Raw genomic sequence first — 16,150 nt, forward strand, 5'->3', positions numbered from 1 at the left:
TGACCCCTTCCCCTTGGCTTAGAGGTTAATCCATCACGAGGCCCCTGAGCAGAGGCTGTTTTAAAGCACCACGGAGGGCCAGCTTCTCGTCCTCAGAGGTGAGAACTGTGATGTGCCAGGGGTGCGGAACTGTGAGCACAGGCATGCCAAGGACACGGTCACAGCCTTTCTAAAACAAGCACGGTTTATACACTACGAGGGTCTGGAGTGGGCGCATTACTGGTACTACAGAGACGTGTCGGGAGAGAAAGTGCTTCAGGAGACAGATACGCGAGCTCATTCTCACAGGCGGTGACTAACCGGAGAGGCTCTCGTCGGGCCTGCGTCCCTCTGGCTGCCCCTTGTTCCCGGCGTCGTCCTCCCCCCACCATGAGGGCTGTCCGTATAGGGGAGTGGGCCGGGAGATGGGGGCCTCTGTGTACATGAACACACAGACGCGCACACACACACACACACACACAAAAAAGGGCAATCAGTGAAAGACTGCACAAACCACACTGCAGCACTCGGGTCCCCTAAGCTCCTGTGGTCACGTGACTATGACCTCTGCAGTGTTTATCTCACAATAACACACAAAGCTGGGCTTTCAACGGAGCAAATCCTGAAATCCAGCCAAACTCAGCGATTTTTATTAATCTATATTCAGCTCTCATTCAGTCCTGAAAAAATAAAAACAGCACAATTTAACTTTTAAGGACTTTTCAAAAAGATAAGAAAAGCATATACTTGAATCTTTGAACAACTATGTCCATGATGATAAATGTTTTTGGTTATTCACAAAAGGCTTAAAATGAGCATCAGTGGAGAGGGATGCTGTCCTGGGAGGAGGGAGGTGCAATAATGCATACCATCATAAGCAGAACAGGGGCTAGGCCTTTAAAAATCCCACTGGCATTATTCTCAGATTATCATTCCACTTCTCACATCGGACAGAACAGAGCATCTGTCTGGAGCCTAAGCATACTGACAGAGACCAGTCACATTCAGAACTGATCCCTCCCTCGCCATCCCCCCAGCCTCAGGCTGGGGCTCAGTGTTACTTCCCACTCTCTGAGCCCCGACCAGAGACCAGAACTGCTACAGTAGGGAGTGATTTGGAATACAACTCTTTTTTGGAGTTGTTTGTGTGCTGTGAAATTAAACTACTCGTGACACAGCTAAATGAAACCCTGCCATGTTGTGATGGGATACAACCTTAGATTTTAGAGGGGATGAAGGAAAAAAAATATGGATTTGGAAAACTTTTAAAATCAGCTGTGTTTACAGTCACCGGATAAATATTTACTCACATCTGGCAATCAGAAGAAAACAAAGAATTTGTCAGGAAGCCATCTCTGCTGCAGTCCTGCTTAAGGCCAAAACAACTCCATCACCAATAATTAGAATAGATTTCATCACCTACATCTCTGCATCAGCAACACAGTATCTATAAGAATTCCGAGTTTTTGGCAGCTAGTTAGCTGACCTCAGCACTGGCTTGAATACAAATTGATTTCTGTGGGCTGATTTAGATATGTAATGCTAAAAACACTTCAGCGATGTTGGGAAAGTGGATTCCACAGAAAGGGACGTTTATCTAATAATGCCCAGCAGCTGGCCGGCTGGCTCCAGGGGGTGAGGACCCAGAAGCACGCCTGAGGATTATCCGACGTCAGTCAGGCTCAGTCGTGGGCGTCCCAGCGAGCACGGGGCAAAGCGAACCGGGGCGTTGGGACTCTGGCGCACTGTTGCCATGGAGATGTGATGCAACAGCAACAATCGGTCATGGTATGAGGGAGACAGGAAGACAGGAATGGGCTGGGAACTATGCGGAGGGACTACTGAAGAAAGAAGGCACACTGACAGCAGTGGAGGTTATAGAAAAACAGGGGATACTGATGCCAGTAAGATGAGCTAATGGTTTTGACAAGAGAAAAATCCAGGGCTTTCTGTCTAAGGATAATGAAAATATGTATAACCAAAAAAGGTATAGGAAATTCTAAAGTATTCCTCCAAAGCAAACATCTGACTGCATTTATCAAGATGTTGACCCACCATAAGTATGCATTTCAGTTTCCTAAATTCAATACACCACAAAGTTTACAGCACACAATATTCTGATTACGGACAGTAAGAATTTTCTACAGTACTTGTTCTTATGGAAAACAGCACTCAATGTCATAGATTATGATATAATCTTAAGGATTGGAAAATACTGTGGTCGTAGGGGGTGTCTGTATGGCTGTAATGTACAGCAAAGGTCATTATGCACAACAGAAATATGTGAGCTTTATGCTAAAAGCAGGCTTAGGCAGAGCTGGAGAATCAGCAGCCAGCCCAAACCAGCCGCTTCTCTTTCCAGAGTGCGTGTGCTGGAAACACTGAGTAACCCCGTGCAGCAGGGCCACCCCGAGCCCACGGGCAGGGGACCGGCCATCTGTCTGCCGCAGAGAGCAGACAGCGTGCTGGGAACAGCCAGAGCCCGGCCCCGCTGAGTCACCCCAGAGCAGGGCTGAGTCACACGGAGCCGCACAATCGCATTACAGCACGTCTAGCGTTAGCCGTAGCGCCGCGCATCACAGCGCTTACTTTGAATTGCTACTGTGCCATAACAGACTGGGGTAGCCCAGACATTGAACGTTACATTAAGCATTTGCATTTAAAGAACAATCTTTACTCTGCGTTGCATCATATCGGTGTGCGAGGAAAGCATGATTTATCAATCAGAAATAAACTGGCTATCAATACAATTTTTTTCCAAGAAACACCATTTTTTCTTGCTAAAAGTAACATGTTAAATAAAGCTATTACGGTTGTGCCTTCCTTTATCACATCACTGTCCACTGTCATTGTGCCGACATCCTACATCAGGGGGGTGGGCAATTCCAGTCCTGGAGGGCTGATGTGTATGCAGGTTTTCGTTTCCACGAATTACCTTGGCTAAATGAAGGAATTGGCTGTACACACCAACATTGGTTCGCTCATAGATTAGATTGCAGTAAAACGTTTCATATATAGGGACACAACAACAGTCTTCAGTTATCATTCATGTGCTTATCAAGAAACGTATCAATAAAGATATGACCCAGCTTGTTGCCCACTCCTGTCCTACATGATTTTTACAAGCCTAACTATTTCTGTTTTCAATAATCAGAGATGACAGGCAGGCAATGCATCAGCAACTGCACATCAGTTTAGCGTGGCGAGAAGAAAAATATGAGTTGCACATGGGAACGCCGATGCTGCTAGCATTTCAGAAGCCTGTCCTGACCATATCCCAATATAATAAAACCATATCATGCATGAGGTTAAACCGGAAAGTCAGGTGTGACATACCCCACACCCCTACCGCAAAGATTTTACTGGATCAGAGCGGTGTCTATTTCCACTAGGACACCTTTAGCCCCTGGCACCACACAGTAATTACATTATATTCATTTAATGTTTTTCTTATTCAGGGGAACAATGTGAGAGAACATGGGTGTATGTACCTGAGCAATAGCCCAAGTGCCATTCCTGGCTAACGACATCCCAGACCAGCGAGCGTATGTGCAACATCACTAAAGCACTAAATGGGTTAACTATGGCAACCTAGAACCACAATACAATTTAAGGAAGCTGACTGACAGGGCATCTGCTCTCCACTGAGAAAGCATTGATGACCCCATTGAAGCTCATTAGCCTGGCAGGCTCCAAAAACTGCAAAAAGCAGCATGCTCAAAGAAGCTGAGCTCAGAAATTTCACAAACTCCCGACTCCTCAGTGTGACTGACAGTGGAGTGGACCAATAAGCTGCGTCTGGGGAGGGCTGCCATAACATGCCCCTTCCCAAGCAACCTGATCCGAGATGAGATTTTCATTGCACTGGATAATCTGTAGAGAGGATCAGCTGTGTTTGACGGTTTTACTCTTCTCTAGCAACCACGCTTGGAAGACAGAATTAATACACTTGGCTGATGTACACACAGCGCTGCTACATACTGGCGCAGAACTAAGATACTAATCACGTATGATGAAAAGTGCTCTAGTACTGCAGGCCAAGTAAACTCTTTCTCTGTATGTCTTTTGAAGGAATAACTGCTTATGCACTGCTTCCAAGGAACCAACAGACAACTGAAGGGACATTGTTGACATACCAGGCTAATCCAGTGAAAATACTACAGAGATAACAGACAAAGAGCGATGACAGGTTAGACTGTTATAGTGGAGTTTAGATGTTAGCGGTGCACAGCAGAGCTGGGCACCTGTGCAGAGCGATTGCGGGCGGTTGGCTGTGTGCCCAAACTCTGCCCGGGTCACGAGGCTGGCGCTGACGCAGGGCATCAACCGCCTTCCTAATCCAACCCAGCCACTTTTCGGTGTCTCGGGGGGAATCTGGTCCACGCTGGCGCTCCCATCGCCCCGCGCTGTGTCAGCAGCCCTGCTGCCGCGATAAGAACCGGGCGGATCAATCTCTGGGCCCCCGCTCTGGAGTAGTGCCAGCTACCCCAAGTCCGGCCCCCGCCACTGCGAACAGCGAGCAGAGGAGGGCGACGGCCCACTTTACTTCCTCCACGACTTTCCCTGGGTTCTAAACGGACCTGGCTCCATTACCGACCGCGGGAAAAAAACCCCCACAGATAAGCAGCCCGCTGCATTGATCCACCTCTGACAGGGCCCCGCTCTCATGCTAAAGGGCACTGCATTAAAACCACAGATAACGTCTCCTTATGAAGAAAACAAAGTCAGCCCTCATTAAGGGCTTGCTAGCTGTACTAGGAGATAGCTCGAACCGTCCGCTCACAGGGCATGGCTCACTGTGAACATTTTTTTCAAACAGATCCTTTGAGAATTCAGATATATTTGCAGCTCTTTACTATGCCTAAGGTACAAAGGCCTCTTTCACTGGAGCCAGACAGCAGTTTCTTGTACTGTCCCCGACGCTGTAAATTTCACCCGCTCGCCGAAACAGAGGCATACGATACCAGTACAGATGGCCTCTCGTTTGGCTCATAATAGCGGGGAGACAAAGTCACTGCCAGTCTTAATGCTCCCAGGCCACATGGTGCCCACAGCCAAGGGGGCATAAACCAAGGCTGAGAAACCAAACACTACTCAGGGGGATCGCTAGTGCTACGAAAGCATGCTGCAGGGTCCTCTACAAGAAGAGGCAAAGCCCACGATTCAGCTCTGCAGAGGGAAAGCTACACTATTATATTGAGCACTACTGTCCTTTTAACCCTAGGGGGACAGTAGATAAAATGCAAACGTAAAACAGGACATAGGTAACTGTAGGTGAGAGGTCAGAGATGTAGCCTACCAGACAGGGCCTTGCGCTCCACTTTCTCCACTTTGGACCGGGGGGCGTCCCCACCTCCACCCTTCTCCTTCGAGTGGTCCCGTCTCTTCCCCTCTGATGCCTTCAAACCCATCTGGAGCTGGCTGGTGTACTTCTCATGCTACAAGAGGTCAAAAATTTTTAATGATATTCCCAATACTGATCCACTGAAACTTCCACACAACAAGGTCAAGAACAAACATGCATGCAAAAACGCACAAGTACACGGACGCACACAAGCAGGAGGACCCTTACTTTGAGTGCCTCTTCTGGAACTTTGTGTTGACTCCGGTCCAGGGTGTACACATGAGAATGTAAGAACCGAGTTAAGGAACCATAAAGCCAAAAAACAATTATAGCTAGGCTACTATGCTCCATGAGCAGCTAGCGTCTGGATAAAGGCTGATTAATGCATAGTTGACTGAAACACGATTTCCTAGGAAAAAAATGATTGACCACTCCAACTTTCTCCTGTCCTCATTCAGAAACATGTGACAAGGCCAGACAAGGAGGGTAAAATATGGATTCTCTGGTATACCAGTAAATGGACCAAAATGAATTTGCAGGTTCCTGGAAAAGCAAGCCAACCTACAAGAAAGGTACTTTGCTCCTGGTTCATTAGTCTTGGAATTACGTTTTTTTAAAGCAAGGGGGTTTACAAGCAACAAAGATATTTGGTTCAGTGGTCAGGGCAATCTAAAGCCCACAGACTTCAGCCACAAGAGATTAACATTTTTGCAAGAGATTTAAGTTGGTTCGAGAGGTCCCATGATTGCCAAAGGACAAAACATTCCCAATCAAGTGTACCTTGCAACATTTCAGCAAGACAAAAGGAAGAGAAAAGGAATGTTTTCATCAAGTACATGCAATTTGCACACAGCTACTGTTTAAGCGGATCAGAAATGGGAAAGCAATAAACCTTTACAAAAGGATATCGTATCCAAAGCGAATGACATCAGAAAGCTTGAGTGTAATGTAGGTCTGGTCTGGGATTCTTAGATCATTCACAAACGTCTACAGAGGGAAAGAGTAGAACAGTGGTTAACTGGAGGATACAAACACAAGACATTGATAGGGTGACAAAAGTTCACATTCATTAATTACAGGTTTTTAATTACTTCATTACATGTGGTACAAAAAATGAGTAACAATGACAATTGACCCCTGGACACTTTTGTTGAGGTGAATATCCATTAGCCTTTCCCTTGTCTTGTCGAAGACGACGTTGGGTAAGACACTATCCCATGTATGCAGGGTAAAACATTAGCATGGCGGATTAGCCTTCAGAGCTGGTTATGTAATGCATGTCAGAGCTCAGAGCAGCTCATGGGATGGCCGAAAGGTGTTCAGGAGATCACTGTCCTGTTCACACATGCTCAGAACAGAGCAGTGGAAAAAAACACCAGATTTCACAATCCTGAAGTGAAAACAAAGCAATTTCAAGATTTCCAAGGAGAGAGGCATCATATCGTTATTAGTTATAATTCACTTTTTGCATTCCTTTGTGGGGCCAAGGGCACAGCTGGTCACAATACATTAAAATCTGTGCTTGTCCCACCAGAAGAACTGAAATGATAATAATCTAATTCAAGGTTCTAAGATCCGACCACTGACACCTGATGCTAACTGACATGCTAACTGACATGCTAACCTGCTCCAGCTCACAAAGTACTTTTATAATCAGCCCAAAAGCCAATAGTGCTTGATACAGCAAGGGAATGATTCAACATGTACATTTTTCAGTGCAGCCATTTCAATATGCAGGACAAGCAAATTTTTTATTTTTTGTTACAGTAATACCAATAATGATAAATTCCCCCTTCAGAGAGGCAGAAATAAGCATGAAATGAATGGCATTGTTCAATAAAATCACTCACAGCTGCTTTGGCCACTAAAATGGGAAGGATACATGAACTCTGCGGTTGTGCACTCAAGTTGGGCCCCGTACAAGGGATCCGGCCGAGAGAAGCGTTGGACACGGGCCGCTGAAACGGCTCCAAGCTCATTTCGGGTCAATTATCCACAGTTTAGAGCGCAGATTCCCTCTCTGGCCCGGGTGCAACACGGACACAAGCATCTTCCCCACAGGACCTTAACAAAACCAGCGCTGGAACAATGGCCCCATTCTACCCCCGGCCTCTCGGGCTGCTTTGAGAGCGGGGCCCAAAGCAGCAGTTACGCCCTCAGCGCTTCTGCTCCGCCGACCTGAACCGGCACTCGTACAGCGCTCCATTGTGCCTCGGGCCCGGGCCTCGGCTGTGGGGTCCGGGCCTCCTCTGGATCCGCTCCCAGACGCCCGCTCACGTCCACCCCCCCTCCCACCCCCCCGACGGCGAGGACTCACCCCGTTCAGGCTGCCCAGGTCCTTCACCATGTGCTCGTCGCTGGACGGGTCGTAGTTGATGACGGCGTGCTGCTTGTCCACGCTGCGCGACTGCAAGACAGGGCGGCAGGGGTGAGGCCTTCAGAAGCACAGCGCTAAGAGGTTTCACCAGCTTAGTCACCGCACGGGCTACACGTCCAATAACCTCCTAACATGAGGTAAATGGGTATTACCATGGTAACATGCAACCATTCCACGTTTGCCCTATTAGCAGAGGGAGAATAATTAGACCAGGGCGTGTTCTGAGTGAAACTTCTCCCTCTGCTTTCGCCAGTCCTGTTCAGGGAGTGCCAGCACACAGCAAGGCTCTTTGTGTGAATATCTGTTTGTTGCAAAGAACTTATTTTACCCATTATTGCACTGCAGTATATAAGTTCAGTTGTTTTTTTTGGTTCCATTTCATCATTTTCTTTTTCCATTTTCACTGATGATTTAAATTTTATTTCCCAGTTTCCATAAAGGGATTTCTGAAATGCGAGAACTTTTCCTTCACAGAAAGTTGTACTGTACATGGCACATAATTCTTAATTATAATTACAGCACGTCAGTACACAAGTCAAAAATGATAAACTCTTGTTAACACCATTTAATTGACCTACAGTAGCCACAACATTAGCCAATGATCCCCACAGAGGCAATGTTTCCAACACACTCGTCATCAGGCCTGGAGAACTGTTTGTTGTGGTTTAGGCATAAGGAACCCAAACAGCGTGTCTTCCAGTCTGTTTCCGCACACTCATATTGGGACTGCTATTACGCATTCACTGTGGCTCCAGCTTCTACCCACAAACATCAGAAAGCTTTCCCTGCAGCGCAGAGGCAAGGTCTAGGACAAACCCATGAGCAGAGTTTCTTGTGTAGTCTGCCCATGAAAGCACAACCAAAAAATTATGTTATGTGAAAACATTATCCAAGATGTGAGCCCTCAAGTTATATACTTTATTGAACCCCGTCGGGTAATTTGTCCTCTGCATTTTGACCCATCCTAGTTACTTAGGAGCAGTGGGCAGCCACAGTGCAGCGCCCGGGGACCAACTCCAGTTCTGAGGCCAGTGCCTTGGTCAAGGGCAACTGCAGGAGTGCACCTAACATGCATGTCTTTGAGTGTGGGAGGAAACCGGAGTACCCGGAGTAAACCCACGCGAACATGGGGAGAACATGCAAACTCCACACAGAAAGGCCGCAAGCCGAGATTCGAACCCACGACCACGACCTTCTTGTTGTGAGGTGACAGTGCTAACCACTGTGCCACCGTGTATGAATTTGTCTAAAATGCTTTAGAAGCTTTTACTTTTATTGCTTTGCTCAAACTACTGCACAAAGCAATTAATGAATTCAGGGGTGCTGTGTTTCCTGGTTTATTAGGAAAACTCTTCCTCAGACCCTAAATGTATTAAGTGGAGGCAGGGGGTTGGGCATGTCTTAATTTAACAGCTAGTAGCACAAGAGAATGTTAAGCAATAAAGCTAGCGACATATAGGTCCTTAAAATAAAATTTATTTTAAAAATAAATAAATTATAATAATAATATGAATTTCCTAATTAATCAAGAAACATCAGGAAAAATATAACTTCGCTGTGGTGTACAAATAAAAAAAGATTTAAACATGGCAATAACAGATAAGCTAATAAATATGTAAGCTAACGTCCCAGTCTTAATTACACTGCAGATTTCGTGCTCTCTGTCCCTCTGTTAACGAATCAATACCCCATCATCGCTAGGCAATGCTGCAAGGTAATTTTCCCATTACGCAAGACAAAATGGAATCAAGATTCCTGACCAGGAATAAGCGGGTATAGATAATGGATGGATGGATGGATAAAACCTTGGGACGATCTTGGTGGCAATGTCTTACAGTGCATAAGATTTGAACCTTAAACAGAAAGAACCAAAATCCAGGTTCACCAGGACTCTGGCAATATGACTGTCACATTCTTCAATAAGACTTAAGAACAGCATGAGGTCAACTGTCCTCCAGTTTTGAATTCCTCTTCAGCATGTCCTAAATTAATCCCCCAAACAAGACCAGTAATTACCACAGGCTGAGTAAGCTCTTCTTCCTCTCATTACCCACTATAGCCCTCTCCAGCAGAGCATCAAAAGGAGACAGCTCTCAGAGCAGACTTATTAGCATCGCTTATTCATTCATTCCAGCGCCTTTGTCCCAGGCAACTGATGAATTCTGAAAACGGCACTGTGCTCAGGGGTACCGTGCAGTGTCAGCCTACAACCTGCTCAGTAGCACATCGTCAGTTTATTAAAAGAGAATTCCACCTTGAAATGAACTTTTACTTGTAGAAGAGTAGCTGTCCTCCTGATTAAAATGAGCTCTCAGGCTGTAGTGAGCACAGAGAAATAGCCCCAAACTCCTGCACATGCTCCACTTGCTTTACTAAAGACTACAACAGACGGGTACTTACAGGTGGGCGTCAGACATCACCAATCACAAGTTGCCACTCCTACTGAATACAAACTGAAGGGCTGGGCTTTACGGCTTGGCTGGAGAGAGGGTAACGCTAGAAAGCTAGCCACTTAAAGAAAATCTAGTTTTATGTGTTCAGTTCATTTCAGTGTGGCAAATTGCATGAGTTTAACATAACTATGATTGGAACAACTGATTTATAAAGTTGACTCATACCAAGTTATTTCAGACACGGTCACAACTTATCATATGAGAGATGAGACAGAATGGGTGAGAGGAGACAAAGTCGATAAGCCAGGCAAGGAGAAATGTATGGTTTACATTCCCTCATATGGGAGCTGATATTGATATTCTCCACATCTACACATTTCAATAAATTAACTGACAAAACTATCACACTTGTCTCTTGTTCATTCATGGCAGTTATTTGTTGCTGTTCTAAGTGATGCATCAGCAGCAAAATGACCTGATTGACTTGTCGATTTATTGGAATATAGACAGAAGTAGCCTATGTGGGCCTGATAAATCAATCAGCAGTATTACCAGTTCTACTGCCAGCTAAAAATAAAATGTCTTCAATGTAGGGTTTTAGCCACTTTGTGTATAACACGGTCTACAAGGTTTGGGTCAGTTGCCTTAATTCGCCCTGTCATTCTACCACAGGCGTGGACTTAAATGTTTTCAGTAACCTAGTCTCTGTGTTCTTTTTAAAACACATGCACCTGATGCTGGAGTAGTCAACACACTATAGCCAATAGCCCAATGTTTATTGTAAGCACAAGTGGTTATGTACAAACAAAAATTAAATTAGCTGAAATCACTGTACCATGATGCCCTTTATAGAACCACATTTACCTTGCACGTTGGCTTAGAGTCTCTGGGTGAGATTCTTAAATTTATCAAGGGTAATTAGTAGTATACAGTATGATTTCGGCTAGATCAACTTATGCAGTTAAACCCACTCTCTGAAATGAGTTTGGTCAACGCCCCTTCACCTACATTTGAGGCATCTCCAAATGAAAATCACCAACCCATTGTAGTTCTTCAAAAATGAAGAAGGGTAGGGTACGTCATTATTACGTATAGGCTACCTCTACCAAAATTTGCACCTTTCACAGTCAATATCTCTGTCCAAATATTGCTTTAGCCAGTGACACAGAGAAATAATCAGATGCACACTGTGCTAAACTGACAACAGTGCAATGGCCTACCAACAACTGACAGAAGAAATTATACTTCATTTACAATTGGTGAAGTACAAAGTGTGCTTAATTCAATTTCTGGTGAAATCTTTCCATCGTATGTTTGCACCAGTGTAAGATATTGAAACCCAGACATAAAACAGCCCTACACAGTAAGAACAAGAGTTACTGTTTACACGGGTAACTAAGGGCCTACTTTTGGGACTTGTTGAGACACGCAACAGATGGGAAGTGACACCGAGTCGTTGTGGAGGTTCTGACAAAGCCTGCCTTAATTAAACATCTTTCCGAGAAAATGTTTTAGAAAAACAAAAAGGAGCAAGGCTGGGTATGGGTAATATGCATAACAGTATCGTGTTGTACAATGCTGCGGAACATAAGCTAAGGAACAAAGCTAAGGAACAAAGCTCGTTCTACTGCGTAACCATCACCAGAAATGGGTGAGGCTGAGGTCTGGCCAGTGGCAGCAGACTTGAACGTGGACAAGGAAACCTTTAGAATTCACTGGGCCACACTGCAGGTGGGCAGGGCTTTCAGAGAAAACCACAGGCTGACACCGGAATATAAACAGTTTTGAAGCAGCCTTTTCTCTCCAGGGGCTAAAATCAAAAGCCTTTCGAGAGGGAGAGAGACCTAGTCAGAGGGAGAGAGGCAGAGGCCGGCTCCATTGCACTGCATTGGAGGAGAGGCTACAGTACTGCATTGCTCTCTATGCTTCACTTTGCGTCAAAAGCATTAAGACAGAAGGCTTCCTCCCAGGCGCTTTCCTCCATGTGAAACCCTCAAGCCCTGTAACACACAGTAAAGTGTGAATGCTCACTCTCTTTGCTACTGGCCACAGACAGTTAAGTCTGTGGTATTTTTAGATAAATGCTTTAACTCAGCCAGTGGCAAATATTGCTCATAAAAAATGTAGCTTTGCCTATTCTGAGACGGCCTGAAATTTTCTCTTTCTAACCATAATCTTCGCCGATCGGCATTCCTCTGCAGACACAGCCTGCCAGCAAAACACAAAGCAGATTAGAAGCTCAGTGCTGGAGATGGCTGTACAATAAAGTCATCGCCTGTTTTGAAGTGAACTAGCTTATTCTATGTTCGAAGGCGTCTGCTTCTTTCAGCTGATTGTTTGCGCTTCATTTCCTTTCCGCACACACACCCTCCACAGCAGATTAATCACACTGTTCTAATGGAGTTCCACCCTGCCTTTTCCCTTTATATGCATATGGCCCAGCTCCAAAATTGTGCCATACCTGGGCACAGCTAGAGTGGGAGAGAGAGAGCTTTTCACAGAGGATGCAAGTGTAAAAACTAAGGTGAATCTCCCAGTACCAGGACAGAGTATGGCATGCATCAACAGGATTTGGCTTCTCAGGTTCCCTAATGAGGAATGGCCCTGTAACTCTCGCTCTCACTACATTTGTAATGAAACCTGTGACAAATGGTTTAACCCTCCGGTTGTCCGCGTGGTCAAAATTTTTTATATATAAAAAAATATTGATATATGGTTTAAAATTCTGTCAGGCTTTCAATCACAGGGGGTATGGCGAGGGTGGGTCATTTTTGACCCTGTGGACACAGTTTGCATACATAACATGAAGACAACACAAGGGAAAAAAACATCTCTTCTCAGATGCTCAAATCCTGCTAGCACTGGAAACTCGGTGAACGTTAGACTGATAAATGACAGTGTAGCACAACGGTTAGAGAAATAGGCTTAAAACACAAAGCTTCTGGGTTCAATCCCCAGCTGTGGCAGCAAGGTGCTTAAACTGAAACGTTTTCAGTAAATATGCAGCATAAACAGATTGTATGTAACTATGTCATCTATCCAAGTCACTCTCAAAAAGAGCATTTGCTACAAACCTAAATGTAACACTGAAAATGACCATTAGGATGACTGTGCATTGCAGAAATGAGCTCATATTCACAAAATGTCCGTGTTTTTTCCAGGAGTTCATTCACCAACCTGGAGCATGAGCTCACAGTCTTCCCGGCCCACAAAGATCATTTCCCGAGGGAGCCGGTGGCGCAGGCGGTCCGTCAAGCTGTAGCCATGACATAGAAGAACCATGATGTCAACGCATCAATCTTAAGGTAACGCGTCTGGTCAATTGAAGCCACTTCTTGACATCCTATAAACATAAGAAATGTCACAGACTCAGTCAAGAGAGGGTCTCTGCATGATATAAGCAAAAGTAGCCTAATATGAAATGTATAGTTCCAAAAGTAGCCTGGCTTTTCTAGACAGCAACTGACAAATGTCTGGCAGAGACATTCAGCTGTACAACTGACTAGGCTAGCTCACACTTGTGTGATCACACTGGGTTTGTGAACAGAGACTATTGAAAAGAGCCATGCTGAGCTGACATTGTTCTGAACTTGGCATTAGGCTACATATTGCAATGTACAGTAAAAACAAAAGTGTACCCTGAGAAACAATATCATTAACCAGGGAAAGGTTAACCCGATATCGCCCAACAAATGTAGTGCAGACAGTGGTTAATGTGTATTCTAAACAGATGCACTGCAGACAGAAACAGACTGCATATTGTGTTGGCTCTTGATACTGATGTCACGAAGGATAGTTATAAGTTTTGTAAGCCAGAGTTAAAAATTATGGGCAGGCCAGATGCAAACTGAAAGGTTAGCCTGTCTGTTCTATGAAATTTAAATGCTGATTTGCATGCACTTCCTGATCAGTTTGTACTTTGAGGCGTCATTAAAATGACAGCCCAAACTCAACCCGAGAAATGACCAAAGAAAGATAGTCTATTTGTATTAACATGCTTGGGTCACCCTGCTGATATCCCCCCCACACAGATAAGTGGGTTCCAGGTCTGCTCTGCTGCAGTGTATATGGGTCAAACAAAAAGGCTGCAGATCTAGAAAAGTCAGTAACGATACCATCACAGACAAGCAGCCAGTCTATATTAACAGACAGACTCAGTTCAGCTTCCCAGCTACCACATTACAGGCCCTCTTTTCTGAGACAGCTGAGCACTTGACATGCTACAGAAGTCCATTCCTCTCTTTGAAATCATTTGAATATGACATCATCTCCTCTCATGGATGATAATACTGTAGAGAGTTTTTTTCTGTTCTGTACAAAATACATTAACAGAAGACATGACAATTTCACATTTTCTTTGCTCAATCAAAGACACGTAACCTAAAAATGAAAGCCAATGAAGGTTCCTTATTGCAAAGAAACTACCAGGGCCTTTCAGTACCAGATGAGTGGATGTAGCTCATATTACAAATCAATAAAGAAAATCAATAAAGAAAAATCTATAAGTTAAAGACAGCTGGTGTGTGTGCTCCCATTTTAGGAGCAAGTGCAAGAATAATTTAGGAGCACATTGAGGGCCTTGGAAATTGGGATGCCTACTTGGGATGCATTAGTGTGCTCCTTAATTTTTAAACTTAGGAGCACATTCGCTCGTTGGAAAAAAATGCTCGTGTTGAGCCCTGTGGATCTGTGAAACCAAACTCTTTGGAAATTTAGGATTAACAAGTGGGCAGGTAAACACATGGTGTGGTCAGAGGACTTCCCTGCCTGCAAAGGGACAGAGCAGCAGATCACATGAGCCTTCCTTTTTGCAAATCTATCAACAAGAAAATATTAAAACTTTATTTTGATAGATGTAATTTCTAAACAGGAGAGCTCCAGGTCTGGCTTGGCATTTCTGATTCATTTAAAGTTCACTTCAGATTGGCACCCCAATCAGAAGATTGCTTAAAATGGAAATCACCATGTTGCTTAGATAGCCTACATAACATGGTTTCCAAACATTAAAACCAAATCCTACTGCAGTAGGCAGTATAAGAACTTTGCTGCTTTGAGGATGAAAAGATCATACAGTAGATGCTACTTCTGTTCTTTGGTTCTTAGAATAATCTATAACTACTGGAAAAAAATTTATTTGATTGCATAAGGACTTTCCAGTAATATCCCCTTCATATAGGCTAGTAGCAGGCTATTTAGCCATGACTAAAACAATGTCAGGATAAAAGACAAATAATGATTCAAAAAGGCAGTGCTTGCTGAGAAAAAAGGTGTTGTTATTCAAATGAACTATTTTGGAGGCTATAGAATGTCTGAGCATCAGGTGAATCAAAATGCATAGCCTACAGTTAATCTGCCTCCTCCCCAGCACCAAGTCACTTTTTAAAGATGACCTTTCCATGTGCCACTCCCTCACTGGTAACCCCGATACACAGAACACAGCCATTTGGTATGCATGGCTAGTCCGTGTTTCTCCTAATCACAGTGCAATTACATGCAAGGCTGCAACAGTGTCACAAAAGTCAGGATAGCCTTTAGCCTGGGAATATTCATAGGGACAGAAATGTGAGAAATACCTGACAATTGACAGGAACATAATTTAAATAATTGGATAATAGAGGGCTGTCAGCCTAACTAAACACTCCAAATATTTTCTCTCAACTCTAATATAACAAGAACCCCAGAGACATTACCACGCCTTCAATGTCACCAAAGACAACACAAAGCCACCCCATGGGGTTGTAGCCTATTTAGTCTTGTATCCATCCTAACCAGTATTGATCCACATCATTATCTCCTAAGGTAATTTCTGGTAGAGACATTCATTTTTCACCACTGCTTCGGCTACATTTTTCCAAAGCCACTTCCTAGTACCCCAGAGAAAATGTAACAGACCACAAGCCCTGCATCCCCGTTTTCACCAAGGCGCCTGATAATGCAGGCTGTGCCGTGGCCAGACTATGTTTTTTGTTTCAACAAGACATAATAGGGCCAAATGAAAATTATTTTTAATAGAGGAAAACAAATCCCTCTAAACATGAAAATTATTGATTCTACAAC

General features: G+C 44.4%; 1 protein-coding gene across 3 annotated transcripts in view; it reads right to left on the reverse strand.

The window, feature by feature from the left end:
• Window positions 1-13,332, reverse strand: part of cep170ba (centrosomal protein 170Ba) — a 29,250-nt gene extending 15,918 nt beyond the window's left edge. For all 3 annotated transcript variants that reach the window (XM_064326089.1, XM_064326079.1, XM_064326069.1), the window contains exons 1-6: window positions 13,271-13,332; window positions 7,641-7,730; window positions 6,230-6,310; window positions 5,552-5,608; window positions 5,279-5,417; window positions 301-414 (exon numbers count right to left, since the gene is read on the reverse strand). In XM_064326089.1, the coding sequence (XP_064182159.1) occupies window positions 301-414; window positions 5,279-5,417; window positions 5,552-5,608; window positions 6,230-6,310; window positions 7,641-7,730; window positions 13,271-13,312 (523 nt within the window). In that variant the 5' untranslated portion in view covers window positions 13,313-13,332. The remainder of the gene's footprint in view (window positions 1-300; window positions 415-5,278; window positions 5,418-5,551; window positions 5,609-6,229; window positions 6,311-7,640; window positions 7,731-13,270) is intronic.
• Between the last annotated feature and the right edge of the window lie 2,818 nt (window positions 13,333-16,150).

The sequence above is a fragment of the Anguilla rostrata genome, chromosome 1 (assembly GCF_018555375.3).
Source record: "Anguilla rostrata isolate EN2019 chromosome 1, ASM1855537v3, whole genome shotgun sequence".
Lineage (NCBI taxonomy): Eukaryota > Metazoa > Chordata > Actinopteri > Anguilliformes > Anguillidae > Anguilla > Anguilla rostrata.